Genomic DNA, 18,986 nt, shown 5'->3' with positions numbered 1-18,986 from the left:
ATGGTCGAACACTTCGTCCACAATTTTGAACCAGGCTGTTGCTCTGTTGGAATTAAACGCTGGCAGTATCGGTAAGCGTTGTAGAATGTTCGGAAGAACAGGTTTAGTTGAGTTCGTCAGGGCACTGCCTGAATCAAGCTGTTGTTGCTGTAGTATTCCAGGAGTGTGTGCTTCCAGGGGATGTGGCAACAATGGCTGTTCGGGTGGCAGCGTGAAGGTGACACGTTGTGGTCGAGCGCGATCCGTCGCGGCATGGGTGAGACACCATAATGTGTCGATTGCGGTTGCGGTTGCGGAAGCTCAACACGTAGTGGGTGTGTTCGGACTGACACGTCACAAAAGACTGACGCACATGAGGCACCGAGATGTGCCAAGAACGGTAGCGGAAGCTCGACTGGAGCCGGCGCGGGGGCGACAGATGAGAAAAAAGCGTGTTAGTCCGCAGAAAGCTCGACATATGATCAAAGCCAGGGCCACCTGTGTTGCAGGGAGGCTGTGGAGGTGCAGGCTGTCCAGAAGCACAGTGTGGGAAATGGTGTCAAATGTGGAACAGAATGTGTGAATGTTCGCTGTTCATAGTCACTCCACTCAAAACGGTGTGCGGATAAGGTGAATGTCATGGCACAAAACACTGAGGCGTAGCAGTGGGATGGAGGTGGAGGTCAGGCAAGAGATGACCAGTTATAGTTCCTGTTGCAGGCCGAGGTACCGAAGTAGGAAGGCATGTGCTGATGCTGAACCGAGGCAGGCGCAGGCGTGGTCAGATGCTGAGGAGGTAGACCTGTGAACGAAGCAGTTCCGGCCACGTGGCAGGTATCCGCATGGTACTGCACAGATTGTGGCGTGGCCAATTGTTGTCCTGACAGTAGTAGGTTGTCCGACGAAGCATTTGCAGAAATCGCCATTGGTCCCGCACTGCACGGAGATCCGTAAGAGGTAACTGCACAGTCGATGAGGGAGGGCACATGTGGCGGGAACAAAGGCGTTTGATAGCCAGAGTCATGCACACTCCTAACCTCACTTATTGTTGCAGGCTCGAAAACGACCGGCGAAATCGGCGGAATCATCGAGTGAGAGGCATCGTGTTGCAGTCCTGGCGGGTGTACATCGCCCGCAACACGATGTATGTCGATCACAAAATCCGGCGTTAGGCGCTGGGCCGAAGTCATTGTTCAAATGCTGTGTTGACGTAATACATGCGAAAATAACCGATGTGGAGGTTGCGGACACAATAAAACAGCGAAAACGGAAGACGTTAGAACTCGGGGTCACCACTGAGGAGGATTACCGGGTTGGTTGCACCAATAATCACACCCATTTAGCAATAGTTCATTTATTAACCTTAACACATACAAGGATGACAAAGAACTGAACCTCCCCTCCATCCCTCCCCCAATGATCTCCCCTCCCTCTATTTACATACTAACAACACTGGTGTCAATGTAATATCCTACCACAGGATAAAACCTGTACTATATCTCTAAATGTTAAAAGTCCTCTACTGCTAACATAAATCAGTACTTTTACACATATTAATTATAGCTGGAACAAACAGAAGCTGCCTTTACAAATATTCTAGATCACTCTAATGTAAGAATAAAAATAAGTCAACAGTAAAAGAACTTTTGTTCATTATTTTTTAAAATATGAAGTGTACAGCCATACAAACAGCTTTAGTCCATTACAATCACTACAACTATTATGCATATACCTTTAGCTAAAATAAACAGAATCTGCTCTTGATAATACCCCAGAACATGTTAACATAACAACAGAAATAAGTCAACAGTTCATCTGAAGATTTGTTATTAATTTAAATATAAAATCCTAGTCAAACAGACAGCTGCATCTCATTGCAGATACAATAACTCTGTATTATTGATTCCCAAATTACATCTCTGTACAAAGTAGACCTATGCCATATCTTTCTGTCAAGATCTTTGTTACAAGCAACAGATGTAAAGCGCATACTGGATGCTGGAAAAGTTTCGCTGTCAAAGTGTAAATTAATATTGTTTGTGTGCAAGAGTGTGTCCTTATATAACTACTGGACATCAAAATGGAGGCAGACAGATGGACACTAACTGAAAAAAGCCGCCTATACTGTCGCAGTAAGTAAAAACTAAATTTACATCCATATCGACAGATAAGCTATAGTCATGGCAATACATTAAAGTGTGACCCATTTTGCTGCCATAGAGCCAGCACCCAGCATTATGCTACTACCAGTAATGATGTAACTTCCTGAAACCATCTGAAGATGAACTTGAAAAGGTTCGAAAACTGGTTCATGGAATAAAACATAATCATTCAAAAAAGAGACTGGGTGCAGTTCTGTATAATTTATTTACATTCAATATACAGTCACAGTTCTAAAATATCCATAATGGATAAGCATAAAAAGAATTTTAAGATTAGAATATTTTAGCGCTCTCTCTATCTCTCTCATCTATATATCTATCTATCTATCTCTCTAATATTACCTCTGCAACGTCTTGTGAGATATAAGAAAGAGGAAACAATATATTGAGCAGCTCTTCTAGGAACACACAGTCCCACAATTTTGACAGTAAACTTCTCCATATTGCACACTGACTCTCTTATAGATCCTGCCTCTGGAGTTGGATGGGTGTTCGTATGATGTTTTTGCACTTACTAAACAAACCAATGAAAAAATATGATTCTCTTCGTCAGATCATCTGCATGCTCTCTTTCAGTCCTACCTGGCAAGGGTTGCAGACTGAAGAGCAATACTCAAGAATCAGTCAAACAAGGGATTTGTAAACTACTTCCTTAGTAGGTGGACTACACTTTCTGAAGATACTTCCGATGAAACTCGGTCTGGCTTCTGATTTTCATAACTGGATTTCACACTGTTAGTGATCACAGACTCTTAACATGCCGAAAAAAAGCTGACATAAAGCTAGAAAGGAACAGACTCATCACGAGAGTTGTTCAAGAACAGGGAGGTTTAAACAATCAAATTAAGCAACAGGTTCAGCATTCTAGGAAATTAATTTATTGACACAGATAAGAGGGGCAATTATTTGTTGTTGTTGTTGTTGTTGTGCTCTTCAGTCCTGAGACTGGTTTGATGCAGCTCTCCACGGTACTCTACCCTGTAAAAGCTCCCTCATCTCCCAGTACCTACTGCAACCTACAACCTTCTGAATCTGCTTAGTGCATTCATCTCTTGGTCTCCATCTACGATTTTTACCCTCCACGCAGCCCTCCAATGCTAAATTTGTGATCCCTTGATGCCTCAGGACATGTCCTACCAACCGATCCCTTCTAGTAAAGTTGTGCCACAAACTTCTCTTCTCCCCAATCCTATTCAATACCTCCTCATTAGTTACGTGATCTACCCACCTTATCTTCAACATTCTTCTGTAGCACCACATTTCGAAAGCTTCTATTCTCTTCTTGTCCAAACTAGTTATCGTCCATGTTTCACTTCCATACATGGCTACACTCCATACAAATACTTTCAGAAACGACTTCCTGACACTTAAATCTATACTCGATGTTAACAAATTTCTCTTCTTCAGAAACGCTTTCCTTCCCATTCCCAGTCTACATTTTATATCCTCTCTACTTCGACCATCATCAGTTATCTTGCTCCACAAATAGCAAAACTCCTTTACTACTTTAAGTGTCTCATTTCCTAATCTAATTCCCTCAGCATCACCCGACTTAATTCGACTACATTCCATTATTCTCGTTTTGCTTTTGTTGATGTCCATCTTATATCCTCCTTTCAAGACACTGTCCATTCCATTTAACAGCCCTTCCAAGTCCTTCGCTGTCTCTGACAGATGTCATCGGCGAACATCAAAGTTTTTATTTCTTCTCCCTGGATTTTAATACCTACTCCAAATTTTTCTTTTGTTTCCTTTACTGTTTGCTCAATATACAGATTGAATAACATCGGCGAGAGGCTACAACCCTGTCTCACTCCCTTCCCAACCACTGCTTCCCTTTCATGGCCCTCAAGTCTTATAACTGCCATCTGGTTTCTGTACAAATTGTAAATAGCCTTTCGCTCCCTGTATTTTACCCCTACCACCTTTAGAATTTGAAAGAGAGTATTCCAGTTAACATTGTCAAAAGCTTTCTCTAAGTCTACAAATGCTAGAAACGTAGGTTTGCCTTTCCTTAATCTTTCTTCTGTGATAAGTCGTAAGGTCAGTATTGCCTCACATGTTCCAACATTTCTACGTAATCCAAACTGATCTTCCCCAAGGTCGGCTTCTACCAGTTTTTCCATTCGTCTGTACATAATTCGCATTAGTACTTTGCAGCTGTGACTTATTAAACTGATAGTCGGTAATTTTCACATCTGTCAACACCTGCTTTCTTTGGGATTGGAATTATTATATTCTTCTTGAAGTCTGAGGGAATTTCACCTGTCTCATACATCTTGCTCACCAGATGGTAGAGTTTTGTCAGGACTGGCTCTCCCAAGGCCATCAGTAGTTCTAATGGAATGTTGACTACTCCCGGCGCCTTGTTTCGACTGAGGTCTTTCAGTGCTCTGTCAAACTCTTCACGCAGTATTGTATCTCCCATTTCATCTTCATCTACATCCCCTTCCATTTCCATAATATTGTCCTCAAGTACATTGCCCTTGTATAGACCCTCTATATACTCCTTCCACCTTTCTGCTTTCCCTTCTTTGCTTAGAACTGGGTTTCCATCTGAGCTCTTGATATTCATACAAGTGGTTCTCTTTTCTCCAAAGGTCTCTTTAATTTTCCTGTAGGCAGTATCTATCTTACCCCTAGAGAGATAAGCCTCTACATCCTTACATTTGTCCTGTAGCCATCCCTGCTTAGCCATTTTGCACTTCCTGCCAATGTCATTTTTGAGACGTTTGTATTCCTTTTTGCCTGCTTCATTTACTGCATTTTTGTATTTTCTACTTTCATCAATTAAATTCATTACCTCTTCTGTTACCCAAGGATTTCTACTAGCCCCTACTTCATCCTCTGCTGCCTTCACTATTTCATCCCTCAAAGCTACCCATTCTTCTTCTATTGTATTTCTTTCCCCCATTCCTGTCAATTGTTCCCTTATGCTCTCCCTGAAACTCTCTACAACCTCTGGTTCTTTCAGTTTATCCAGGTCCCATCTCCTTAAATTCCCACCTTTTTGCAGTTTCTTCAGTTTTAATCTACAGTTCATAACCAATTAACTGTGGTCAGAGTCCACATCTGCCCCTGGAAATGTCTTACAATTTAAAATCTGGTTCCTAAATCTCTGTCTTACCATTATATAATCTATCTGATACCTTTTAGTATCTCCAGGATTCTTCCATGTATACAACCTTCTTTTATGATTCTTGAACCAAGTGTTAGCTATGATTACGTTATGCTCTGTGCAAAATTCTACCAGACGGCTTCCTCTTTCATTTCTTCCCCCCAATCCATAGTCACCTACTATGTTTCCTTCTCTCCCTTTTCCTATTCTCGAATTCCAGTCGCCCATGACTATTAAATTTTCGTCTCCCTTCACTACCTGAATAATTTCTTTTATCTCATCATACATTTCTTCAATTTCTTCGTCATCTGCACAGCTAGTTAGCATATAAACTTGTACTACTGTGGTAGGCGTGGGCTTCGTGTCTATCATGGCCACTATAATACGTTCACTATGCTGTTTGTAATAGCTTACCCGCACTCATATTTTTTTTATTCATTATTAAACCTACTCCTGCATTACCCCTATTTGATTTTGTATTTATAACCCTGTATTCACCTGAGTAGAAGTCTTGTTCCTCCTGCCACCGAACTTCACTAATTCCCACTATATCTAACTTTAACCTATCCATTTCCCTTTTTAAATATTCTAACCTACCTGCCTGATTAAGGGATCTGACATTCCACACTCCAATCCGTAGAATGCCAGTTTTCTTTCACCTGATAACGACGTCCTCTTGAGTAGTCCCCACCCGGAATATTTTACCCAAGAGGACGCCATCATCATTTAACCATCCAGTAAAGCTGCATGCCCTCGGGAAAAATTACGGCTGTAGTTTCCCCTTGCTTTCAGACGTTCGCAGTACCAGCACAGCGAGGCCGTTTTGGTTAGTGTTAAAAGGCTAGATCAGTCAATCATCCAGACTGTTGCCCCTGCAACTACTGAAAAGGCTGCTGCCCCTCTTCAGAAACCACACGTTTGTCTGGCCTCTCAACAGATACCCCTCCATTGTGGTTGCACCTACGGTACGGCTATCTGTATCGTTGAGGCACGCAAGGCTCCCCACCAACGGCAAGGTCCATGGTTCTTGGGGGGGAGGGGGGGGGGGGCAATTATTTAAAAAAGATAATTTTTCAAACAAAGCTAAAAATTTCTAACAAACAATAATATGAACTACTCAGAAATGACTCAGGGAGGATGTGACGTGAATTTAGGTGAAAAGTGTTATAGAAGGAAAGTGCAAAATGTACACAATGCCTATGGGAATGACAGCTCTCAAAAACTGGAACAATACTGTAATTATTTTACTTCAAGGCAAAGGAGACAATACATACAAAAAACTACAAATCAGTCAACTTCCTCCCTAAATTATCACCAATCAGACATAATAAACTGAATTGTAATCAGGCAAAGCGACAAGTAATTGCAGTCATGAACAAAATTATATTATGGAGGAATGAGCATTAATTACCACTTTGCCTGGGATTCAAAGACTCTGGCAAAGCTTTTGATTCAGTTACAACAAAACCCATATGAACAGCACATGAGAAACAAATGACTAATTTAACCTATTATGTTATTCTGAAGCATATAAATATCAAAGCTAAGGTTTCTTACGCTTCGCCATAACACTGAGACTTTCAAGACTGATAATGGAATCAAGCAAGGAGATTCTGTTTTCAGTAGTCATAGATAGGAGTTGCTATGTGTTTTTACAAAGCATGGAAGAGCAAAACAGATACAAATAGCTGAAGTTAACTCATAAAAAACATTAATGGCTAATGATCTAGTGTATATTGAGGCCCAGAGGATTGCAAGTTTTGCTGTAATGACAATTCATGTCTATGCACTTAAGAGATGGTACTACTAATAAGAAGGAGCCATATGACATGATTTGTGAAGTAGCCACTGAAACTGAGGAGGTGTGATGTGCAGAAGTACGTGGTCAACTATACTCTTGGCCAAGTCTTATAGTAATGATTCATTCAGTTGGGCAGCTGGTTGGTAGTCACACCCACAAAAAACCTACGCAGAAGCTCAACAGAGCTGATATAACGTCTCTCACAGATGCACATGAAATGATCGAAGATATGTATGACAGGTCTGGAGGCAGAGGACAGGTCTTGCACCTGCATCTTCCACAAGGTATGGCCCGTATAAGAAGAGGAACACTTATCATACCTCCAAAAGTGGTATTTTGCCACCCACCCAGCCTTAAAAATAGTCTGGTGCACCCTTATGCCAGGCCTACTTTCACCCCTTGCCATATTGAGTGTCCAAAATAAAACAGGCCTCTAAAGTGTTCCCAGCATTTCATGACAATGTAATCTGAACAGCAAAGAGATCCTACTAAATGAATCTAATCCGTGAAAACATTAATCCAGTGAAAGGCAGCTTGTAACAATAATCAAGAGATGCTCATGGAAGAATGATGAAATGCATTATGGAAATTAATAGGAGAGACAGAAAAAAAAAAAAAAAACAATTAAAATAAGGATGGGTACAATGTGAACCAGATGGAAAGATGGCAGATAGACGGAAGAAGTTCTTTGCTGTATATGCGTGATAGTAAAATCCTAAAATGTTACATTTTCTTATATACTTGTCCAACAAGCACCACTGGGACAATCTTCCAGTGCTTTCCTTTTTGAATGATACTGGATGACATCATCACAAGGGCAGTCATAACCCTTGCACCATAAAATGAAGCAGCTGCCCTAAAAAATCAAAAACAACTGCTGGTAGCTGCATATAGTACCGTCATAGTAAGCACTAGAATAAGATGAATAGGCATCACAGCTACACCATAAAAATAATTTACGAGATTAAGGATACAATTGTTTTGGTAGGAACAAGCAATGATTTTTTGTGAATTTCAAACTCAGAAGCAAAGGCACCAATGCAAGTATGCAAAAGTCTACAAAATTTTAAAGTTTTCAATCCACAATTACGAAGGTGACTTGAAAGCCTAGAGTGTTCCTCCTACGCCTGACAATGCCTGCCTGCATACAACTCTTGAAACACTACAATTAATCATATCATCAGGATGAGAGTAATTTCCTCATTCTCCTTTGAATACACTCTTGGAAATGGAAAAAAGAACACATTGACACCGGTGTGTCAGACCCACCATACTTGCTCCGGACACTGCGAGAGGTCTGTACAAGCAATGATCACACGCACGGCACAGCGGACACACCAGGAACCGCGGTGTTGGCCGTCGAATGGCGCTGGCTGCGCAGCATTTGTGCACCGCCGCCGTCAGTGTCAGCCAGTTTGCTGTGGCATACGGAGCTCCATCGCAGTCTTTAACACTGGTAGCATGCCGCAACAGCGTGGACGTGAACCATATGTGCAGTTGACGGACTTTGAACGAGGGCGTATAGTGGGCATGCGGGAGGCCGGGTGGACGTACCGCCGAATTGCTCAACACGTGGGGCGTGAGGTCTCCACAGTACATCGATGTTGTCGCCAGTGGTCGGCAGAAGGTGCACGTGCCCGTCGACCTGGGACCGGACCGCAGCGACGCACGGATGCACGCCAAGACCGTAGGATCATACGCAGTGCCGTAGGGGACCGCACCGCCACTTCCCAGCAAATTAGGGACACTGTTGCTCCTGGGGTATCGGCGAGGACCATTCGCAACCGTCTCCATGAAGCTGGGCTACGGTCCCGCACACCGTTAGGCCGTCTTCCGCTCACGCCCCAACATCGTGCAGCCCGCCTCCAGTGGTGTCGCGACAGGTGTGAATGGAGGGACGAATGGAGACGTGTCGTCTTCAGCGATGAGAGTCGCTTCTGCCTTGGTGCCAATGATGGTCGTATGTGTGTTTGGCGCCGTGCAGGTGAGCGCCACAATCAGGACTGCATACGACCGAGGCACACAGGGCCAACACCCGGCATCATGGTGTGGGGAGCGATCTCCTACACTGGCCGTACACCACTGGTGATCGTCGAGGGGACACTGAATAGTGCATGGTACATCCAAACCGTCATCGAACCCATCGTTCTACCATTCTTAGACCGGCAAGGGAACTTGCTGTTCCAACAGGACAATGCACGTCCGCATGTATCCCGTGCCACCCAACGTGCTCTAGAATGTGTAAGTCAACTACCCTGGCCAGCAAGATCTCCGGATCTGTCCCCCATTGAGCATGTTTGGGACTGGATGAAGCGTCGTCTCACGCGGTCTGCACGTCCGGCACGAACGCTGGTCCAACTGAGGCGCCAGGTGGAAATGGCATGGCAAGCCGTTCCACAGGACTACATCCAGCATCTCTACGATCGTCTCCATGGGAGAATAGCAGCCTGCATTGCTGCGAAAGGTGGATATACACTGTACTAGTGCCGACATTGTGCATGCTCTGTTGCCTGTGTCTATGTGCCTGTGGTTCTGTCAGTGTGATCATGTGATTTATCAGACCCCAGGAATGTGTCAATAAAGTTTCCCCTTCCTGGGACAATGAATTCACGGTGTTCTTATTTCAATTTCCAGGAGTGTAGATCTGCTACCAAGTGAATCATTCAATGGCAGAGAGCATTTATATGAGGACAATATGTATGAAATTGACTCAATAAAGTTATTGTCCCATTCTTCCATATTTATAACTTCAGAACCCGCACTTCATGACAGTACTGTTTTTCACAAATCAGCTCTTGAATCACAGACAGCTGAAATGCTACTTAAGATTCATTTAAATTCTTCATGGTTTTTTTATAACATCCAACTTATTTATGTGGTATGTCTCCAAACAAAATTATTTTGAAAATAAAGCTTGCAGCAAACTAAACCATTGTTAAACCATGTCAACAAATAAGGCATGCTTTTGTTACTGGATTTACAGATATTTGAAAGTGTGTACTAAATTGTCTTGAGACCCTAAGAATAAATTGTAATTGTTTGTTTGAGAATGAATGCAAGTTGTATTCACCAAGATAAAGAGTGTAGATCACAAAGTAAATGTAGCGCAACATGAAAAGGGGAACAACAACACACTGTAGATGGGAAGCGGGAATTACAGTGTCATTTACAAAAGAATACAAGTACCAAAACCAGATAATCCTCATCACATCAATCGGAAATTGGGGAGACTACTATATTTCTCTCAATTGCAGTGGTGTCATAGATCTTTATTTTTAGTTACCAATAACATTTCCTTAAAATAAGATTAGATTAGATTAGATTTACTTTCATTCCAATTGATCCGTAGTGAGGAGGTCCTCCAGGATGTGGAACATGTCAGGAAAACAATAATACATGAGAAATATTTACAACTAAAACAAATAAGCTAATGTACCATTCCACAGGTCCCAAGTGGAATGATCGCCATTTTTTAATGAACGCTAAGAGTCATTTTACAAATACTAATGCACTGAATTTAAAATAAAAAAAGTTTTTTATTTATTTATAAGGTAATAAACATGTAATACAACTACTGTAATACTTATTTACAATGAACACATTACTGCACTAAAATGGTGCAGAAGTTAGATTATACTTACACACACACACACACACACACGTGTACACACACACACACACACACACACACACACACACACACACACACACACACACACACACACACACACACACACACACACACACATTTTCAATGAACACATTACTGCACTGAAATTGTGCAGAAGTTATGTTGTACTTATATACAAATCAGTTGGTTTTACTAAGAAATTCATCAATGGAGTAGAAGGAGTTGGCCACCAATAAATCCTTTAGGCTTCTCTTAAACTGAATTTCATTGGTTGTTAAGCTTTTTATGGCTGCTGGCAAGTTATTGAAAATGTGTGTTCCAGAATAATGCACACCTTTTTGTACAAGACTAAGTGACTTTAAATCCTTGTGAAGATTATTCTTATTTCTAGTATTGATTCCATGAATTGAGCTGTTGGTTTGAAAAAGTGATATATTTTTAATGACAAATTTCATTAAGGAATAAATATATTGGGAAGCAGTTGTTAATATCCCTAGTTCCCTAAACAGGCTTCTGCAGGATGTTCTTGAGTTCACACCACATATAATTCTTACTGCACGTTTTTGTGCCCGGAAAACTTTAGCTTGGCTTGATGAATTACCCCAAAAAATAATCCCATATGACATTATGGAATGAAAGTAAGCATAGTATGCCAGCTTTTTTATTTTTATATCCCCTATGTCTGACAAAATTCACATTGCAAACAGAGATTTGTTAAGACACTTCAGCAGTTCCGTGGTGTGCTCCTCCCAGTTGAATTTATTATCAAGCTGTAATCCCAGGAGTTTAACACTGTCCACTTCTATCTTCTTGTCATCTTATGTTAGACATATACTCTTGGGACACCCCTTACAAGTTCTGAACTGCATGTAGTGTGTTTTCAAAGTTTAGTGACAAAGAATTGATTAGGAACCAGTGATTAATGTCCACAAATATTCTATTGGCTGATCTTTCTAAGACTACACTTGATTTGCTATTTATTGCAATGTTTGTATCATCGGCAAACAAAACAAACTTGGCATCTGGTAATGTTACTGATGAAAGGTCATTGATATACACAAGAAAAAGTAAGGGCCCCAAAATGGAACCCTGTGGGACCTTGGATGATGCCTGATAGCTTGATACATGTCTCTTTCCTAATAACACCCTTTGTTTCCTGCCAGAGATATAAGACTTGAACCATTTTGCAGCATTTCCTGTTACACTCTAATATTCTAGTTTACTTAAAAGGATATTGTGATTTACACAGTCAAATGCCTTTGACAGATCACAAAATATACCAGTTGCCTGCAATTTTTTGTCTAATGAATTAAGCACATTTTCACTGTAAGTGTAGGTAGCCTTCTCAATATCAGAACCTTTTAGAAATCCAAACTGTGACTTTGACAGTATGTTATTTGAGATAAGATGGTTATAAAGACGACTGTACATTACTTTTTCGAAAATTTTTGAGAATGCTGGCAACAATGAAATTGGACGGAAATTTGATGCTATTTCTTTATCTCCCTTCTTAAACAGTGGCTTAACTTCAGCATATTTCAGCCATTCAGGAAATATTCCACTAATAAATGACTGGTTACACAGATAGCTTAATATGTTACTTAACTCCGAATCACATTCTTTAATTAACTTTGTTGATATTTCATCATACCCACTAGATGTTTTTGATTTTAAAGATTTTATGATGGACATTATTTCTGTTGGAGTAGTGAGGGTCAAATTCATATTATGGAAGTTACTTGAAATGTCTGGTCTAAGGTAATCCATAGCAGCATCTACCGAACCTGACAACCCCATCTTTTCAGTAACAGTTATAAAATGTTTGTTAAAAAGTTCTTCAACACTATACACATCTGTCACCAATGTATCATTTACTCTTAATGCTATTTGTTCCTCTTCATGTCTGGTTCTACCGGTCTCCTCCTTCACTATATCCCATATTGTCTTTATTTTGTTATCTGATATGACTATCTTTTCCTTGTAATATATTTGCTTTGACATCCGTATTACAGTCTTTAATATTTTGCAATATTTCTTATAATGTGCTATAGCATCAACATTGGAAATGTTTCGGATTGACAGATACAGTTTTCTTTTTGTTTTACAAGATACCCCTATTCCTCGAGTAATCCATGGCTTCTTTGTAGACTTTGCTCTGACCTTGGTAAGTTTTGGGGGACAGCAGTGTTCGAATAAGGTAAGCACTTTATTAGCAAAAATGTTATATTTTTCATTCATGCCATGAGCACTGTAAACATCAGTCCAGTGAATGTCTCTGAGGAGTGTCCTAAAATAATCAATTTTTGGCTTACTGATTACCCTCTTGAGCTCAGATTTAACAGATTTTATATCCTGTTCAGTATTAACATTTAACAGAAGGAACTGCATGTCATGGTCTGAGAGGCCATTCACTATTGGTTTTGTAATATAATTTTGTTCATTGGACTTTTCTATAAAGATATTATCAATGGCTGTTTGTGAGCAAGTGGCTATCCTAGTGGGGAACTTTACTGTGGGAATTAAGTTGAATGATAGTGTTACTAACTCAAATAAGTTCTTATTGGGAGAGTCTTTAAGGAAATCTACATTGAAATCACCAGCAACCACTATTTCTTTGTTTTTGGTTGTTAAATGGGCCAGTACAGCTTCAAGGTGGTTTACAAACAGATTAAAGTTACCTGCAGGTGCTCGATATACACTTAATATTATGAAGGATTTTTTGTGAAAATCTAATTCTGTTGCACATGCTTCCATATGCTGTTCTAGGCAAAATTTATGAATGTCTATGTTCTTAAATTTATGACAGTTCCTGATGAATGTGGCAACTCCTCCTTTCTCCATTTCTGATCTACAAAAGTGAGATGCTAACCTAAACCCTGTAACACTTAAAAGTTCTATACCAGTGGTCACATAATGTTCAGAGAGGCAGATTATGTCAGCTGGGTTTGAAGACTCTAATTCATCTATGCAGATAGTTAATTCATTAATTTTATTTCTCAGTCCTCGAATATTTTGATGCAATAAAGATAGCTGACATTTCACATTGGGTGGAGTTAAAATATCTGCTGACAGTTGAAAATTCTTAACCAATGGCTGTTTATGCTGATGTAATAAGCTGGAATTATGTTTTTTGATTTCTTTCTCAAACTGAAGGTTTGTCTCAGTTCTAACCTCTCTTAAAATTTGCTTTCTTTCTGTCCTCCCTACCCTAAAAAAGGGTCTTTTCTGAACCCTATAACCACTGGTATTTTAACACTCATGACAGTGCCTCCCCCCTTTAACTTTCCTGCTATTTCCCCAGCCAATTTACCCTTCCCCTTCCTGTTGAGGTGAAGGCCATGCCTAGTATAATCCCACCTACTGAGAGAATCAACATGAACCACACCAATGTGTGACCCCGCACCCGACATGAGCATCCGTTCCAGCTCCAAATTAACTCTCTTGACAGAAGAGTTCAAATGAGGTCGGTCATGGTGCCCAAGAACAGATACAAACTCAACACTAGTATGCTTCGATGCTGATGCAATCTTCGCCATGTCACTCTCTATACTGTACCCAGGATCTCTGTCAATACTGTCACCTGCCCCACCCACTATAACCACGGTGTCTTCCTTAGTGAAATCTTTGCAAAGTGATCCTAAATCCTCTGTCACCTGCTCCAGACCAGCACTGGGTTTAAAAAAATTGGTGACCTGGTATTCTGATCCTAGTTCATCCTGCAAAAGTTGGCCAACACCTCTTCCATGGGAACTACCTAACAACAACACTTTCTTTCTCTTTACTGATTTCCCTACATTCTTACTTTTCAATTTGCTGCTGAAAGTTTGTTGTCCCCTGTCTACACCTGCAACTGCTTGAGGCTCACCAGCTTCTAACTGAAGCAACAGGTCAAATCTATTTTCCACATTCACCATAAAGCTGTCAGACAAAGTTCTAGGCCTGTTCCTCCTGTTGCCTGTTGCCACTTCCCACCTCTCTTTACCCTTCTCCCTCCTTAACCTGTCAAGATCTCCCCTGGCCTTGTCTAACTCAGCCTGAAGGGCGGCAATTTTCCCCTCCTGTTCTAGTATCTTCCTATCTCTACTACAAATCCTACAAAACCACTGATGAGTCTCATTTACTTCCCCTATTCCCATGCCACTACAGTCACCCACATGGAAAAAACTACAGCACCCATCACACCAAAGCCCCGACCTAACAATTCTACGGCAAGTCAAGCACTTTTCACTCATGATAAACGTAATAGTTTATTAAGAATAAGTCAGTTAAATTGCAGATAAAAACGAAAATATGGTTACACAAATTTGGCCTATACGCAACTGTGTGTAAACAAAAACAAAAGTGCAAAGTTTCTGAAACAACAACTTAAACTTTACGCTACTTTCCAGAAATGCTAGTTAAATAATAAAGAAATATTGTGTAAATTACACACATTTAGAGCTTTTATCTTAAGATGAATAAATGAAAAAAAAATCTTTAGAAAAAGTAAGTGACCACTCACCTTGGAGCCAAACTATCAAATTCATCAAAAAAGAGTATACATGGCTTGGCACTCTGTGCTCTGGAAAAAAGCAAGCAATTGATTTGTCAGCTTCTATTTATGCAGTATTTCAATTACACGAATATTTCTTAAATAAAAACCTGTTAAAACTACATTTACATACAGAATTTCTTGATGGCAATGATGGCTCTCACTTTTTATGTCCAGGTACATAAGTTTCGTTTTTCAGTTATTTGCGTAATTGTGTGTGTGTGTGTGTGTGGGGGGGGGGGGGGTAATTCAGATCCTAAAATGTATGTTGTAACCTCAAATATAATGAGATATTTCAAACAGAGCAACCTCCTCTATCCCAACCTGAATGGATTCTGAAAACATTGTCATACAAAACCCAACTTGTGCTTTTCTCACATGAGTGTACTGCAAGCCAAGAATTATGGTTAAGTACATGTGGTACATCTTGACTTCTGAAACATATTTAACTCAGAATCACACCGATACTCATTAATGAAAGTATGGTCTTATGGAGATAGCAAATAAAATTTTTGACTGGATTAAAGATTCCTGGTATGGAGGTTGCAACATGTTATCCTGGATGTGAAGTCATCAACAGAGGTACAAGTAACTTGAGGTGTCTCCTAGGAAAGTGTGTAGGGACACTTGCTGTTAATGTTGTATATTCATGGCCTGGTGAACAATGTTAACAGCAAACTCTAACTTTTTGCAATTGGTGTGGTTGTCTATGAAATACTGTCTAAAAACAGTTGCACAAATATTCAGTCAGAACTTGATAATATTTCAGAATGGTGCAGAGTATGGTAGACTGCTCTAAGCATTCAGATAAGTAAAATTGTGCACTTCACAAAATGAAAAAAGACATAGTATTCAATTACTACAACAATGAGGAGTCACAATTGGAAATAGCTAACTCACAGAACTAGCTGGGAGTGACAATTTGTAGGGATATGAAATGGAATGATCACGTAGGCACTGTTGTAGATAAAACAGATGGCAAACTTCAGTTCACCGGTACAATATGGAGAAAATGCAATCAGTTTACAAAAGGATTTCTTATGAAAAACATGTGACACATTCTACTACATTGTTCAGGTGTCTTGAACCCCACACCAATCAGGCATGAAAGGGACACTGGATGTATACAATATGAATGGTCACAGGTTTGTTTGACCTGTGGGAAAGCATCATGGAGATGCTGAAAAACCTGAACTGGCACACACTTGAATAAGGAAGTCAACTATCCTGTTAAAGCCTACCTAAAATGTTTTATGGACCAGTATGAAATAAGTAATGAACATTACAGCTCCCTACTTATTGCTCTCATAGAGGCCGTGAGGGCAAGCTTAGACTAATTACAATATTAGACTAATAATAATTAGAGGCATTTAAGCAGATATTCTTCACATGCTCCATACATAAATGGAATGCTAAAAAACCCTAACATATGGTATAATGAGAACAAGCCTTTGCCAAGCTAATTACAAGATTAGACTAATAAGAGTTAGAGGCATTTAAGCAGATATTCAACACATGCTCCATACATGAATGGAATGCTAAGAAACCCTAACATATGGTATAATGAGAACAAGCCTTTTGCCAAGTTCTTCATATTACAGTTACTGATGTTAATGTGCATATATGCACCATTTACACATACAGCCCTACAATCAAGAACCTGCACTTACATTACAAAAATCAGGAGGGACTTGGATGCATAACACTTTATACGCATAAGAGGCAATCAAAAAGTTCCCATTCAGAGGTCATATGATCCAGAACCGGTATGCCACTCAAGCAAAATCACTATCAGCATTGAGGCAATCATTTCATCACCACACCAAGTTGAACATACCCATTTGGTAAACACCATGTCCTGCTGTGTGAAGAAGTCTATATCTGCCTGCTACACATCCTTGTCCAACAGGAATCATCACCCTTGAAGGACTTTTTTAAGAGGCTGTAGATGTGATAATCACATGGGGAGAGATGAGGACTAAAGGGAGTGTGCTCACATGTCTCCCGTTTCAGTTGACCCATAATAGACAAGGCTGGCCTCCCAAAATGACCAGCATCTTGTGTCAAATTGCAACCAGCATGGAACTTGGTGCACCATTCCACACCGATCGTCTTCAACAGAGATGCTGTCCCATACACACTCTTCATACTCCAGTAGATGTCTACCAGTGTTTATCCTTCAGCAGCTAAGAAAATAATAACACGTTGGTTCTGATGGTATGCATTTGGTAATAACGTCACTATAGTTTGTTTTCACATTTACCCCACACACTTCAGAAAGACATGAATGCCCCTCTAATTCCTTGCCCACATGTCAGTGCTTATGTATTCACATTGGAGTTGTGCTACATTACCTATACACTGCATCGACACCCTCAAACAGAAACTTTTTAATTGCCCCTTAGAGTACACATGTAGGAAAACAAGTGGTGGAACCCATGTAATAGCATTCAATGTATGTTACAAAAAAGTTATTAAACTGTAATAAAACAAAAAAATTGATGATAACAGAAATGGCTGCATTACACATTTATATAGCCAATTTAATTACACTGTTCAAAATGCAATGGCTTTGTAGTAGCTATAGAGTAATGTCACGCTTCAAAAACTAAGAATTTCATAATTTAAAACCCTGACTGTTCTGGGTTGAATGCTCAGTCACATGCAGCTATGTATCCACATGCAGGTGGGGATAAACAGCTTACACTCAGGTAGTCAACACTGTCTATACTGATAAGAGGACTGATTAAAGAAGTGTGACTGCAACAAGACATGTTCCACAGAAAAATCCAATCTAAGTAAATAGCACCCCTCAGGAGACACCGCCTTAACAAAACACTGTCCACGTGATCCAATGAAGTGGAGGGCTATACCAGCAGTAGTGTAACTACCGGCAGGGCCTCCTAAGCCGGACAGGTCTCCATAGAGGATCCAGATGAAGAATGTCTCACAACGTCTTATCTAGTGTCCTATCCTGTCCTATCCTATCCTATCCTATACTCCCCCTTCCTTTCCTTTTCATCTCTGTGATTGTGTGGCAGCAGGCACAGTCCCCTAATGTGGACAGCGGAAGATCCTTGGAAACCAGGACAACGTTGATGCACATAGGCCTTACTGCGAATGGATGGATAGCATTGTGTTGTCACGGTGAAGACAAGCTATCTAAGGGGTAAGGCCCTGAAATAAAACGTTGGCAGGTGTCCAGACCATGAGGTGGCAGCCCCTCCAGGACACTCAGGGGCTGTGGGCTGATAACCTGCACCACCAAAAACCACATATCACAGAAACTAAAAGAAGAGACAGGCAGATGGATCTTAAGGATATGACCTTTGGCCTGAAAAGGAAAACCCGTATTGGTTTTTGGAATGTAAGGGCATTGAGAGGGGCAGGAAGGCTAAGACAGTGTAGCGGGACTTTGAATTTCTCCACGCTACACTCGTTCCCTCAGATAAAAAATATCTCGTCGCAGCGGTATGAGCGCTCGACGGCAGAGAAACTACTAATATTGTTAACTTTTTTTTGTTTTTTTTTTTATTCCGTTTCAATTGTCTCTTGATAGCGGTAGCTTAAGGCAGACGTGATCTGGTGCTGACGTAAAAAACTTAACGGCTAATCTTGATCTGATTGTAATGTGTAGACATTGTGGAAGTTGTTAAGAAATTCGGATGATGGAAGTAGCAAAATGAATTAAATTGCATACAGTATCAAGATGATTTTAATTGGTATAAATTAGTGATTCCTGGACTATTGCAAGATTTCGGAGC

General features: G+C 40.5%; 1 protein-coding gene across 3 annotated transcripts in view; it reads right to left on the bottom strand.

Moving 5' to 3' along the window:
- Positions 1 to 18,986, bottom strand: part of LOC126236747 (peroxisome biogenesis factor 1) — a 404,197-nt gene that overhangs the window by 152,759 nt on the left and 232,452 nt on the right. For all 3 annotated transcript variants that reach the window (XR_007544978.1, XM_049946282.1, XM_049946283.1), the window contains one exon: positions 15,193 to 15,252. Coding sequence is in view for 2 of the 3 variants with exons in the window: in XM_049946282.1 (XP_049802239.1) it covers positions 15,193 to 15,252 (60 nt within the window). In the remaining variant the exon portion in view is untranslated. The remainder of the gene's footprint in view (positions 1 to 15,192; positions 15,253 to 18,986) is intronic.

The sequence above is a fragment of the Schistocerca nitens genome, chromosome 2 (genome assembly GCF_023898315.1).
Source record: "Schistocerca nitens isolate TAMUIC-IGC-003100 chromosome 2, iqSchNite1.1, whole genome shotgun sequence".
In the NCBI taxonomy this organism is placed as follows: Eukaryota; Metazoa; Arthropoda; class Insecta; order Orthoptera; family Acrididae; genus Schistocerca; species Schistocerca nitens.
This window is presented reverse-complemented; position numbering and strand designations above follow the sequence as displayed.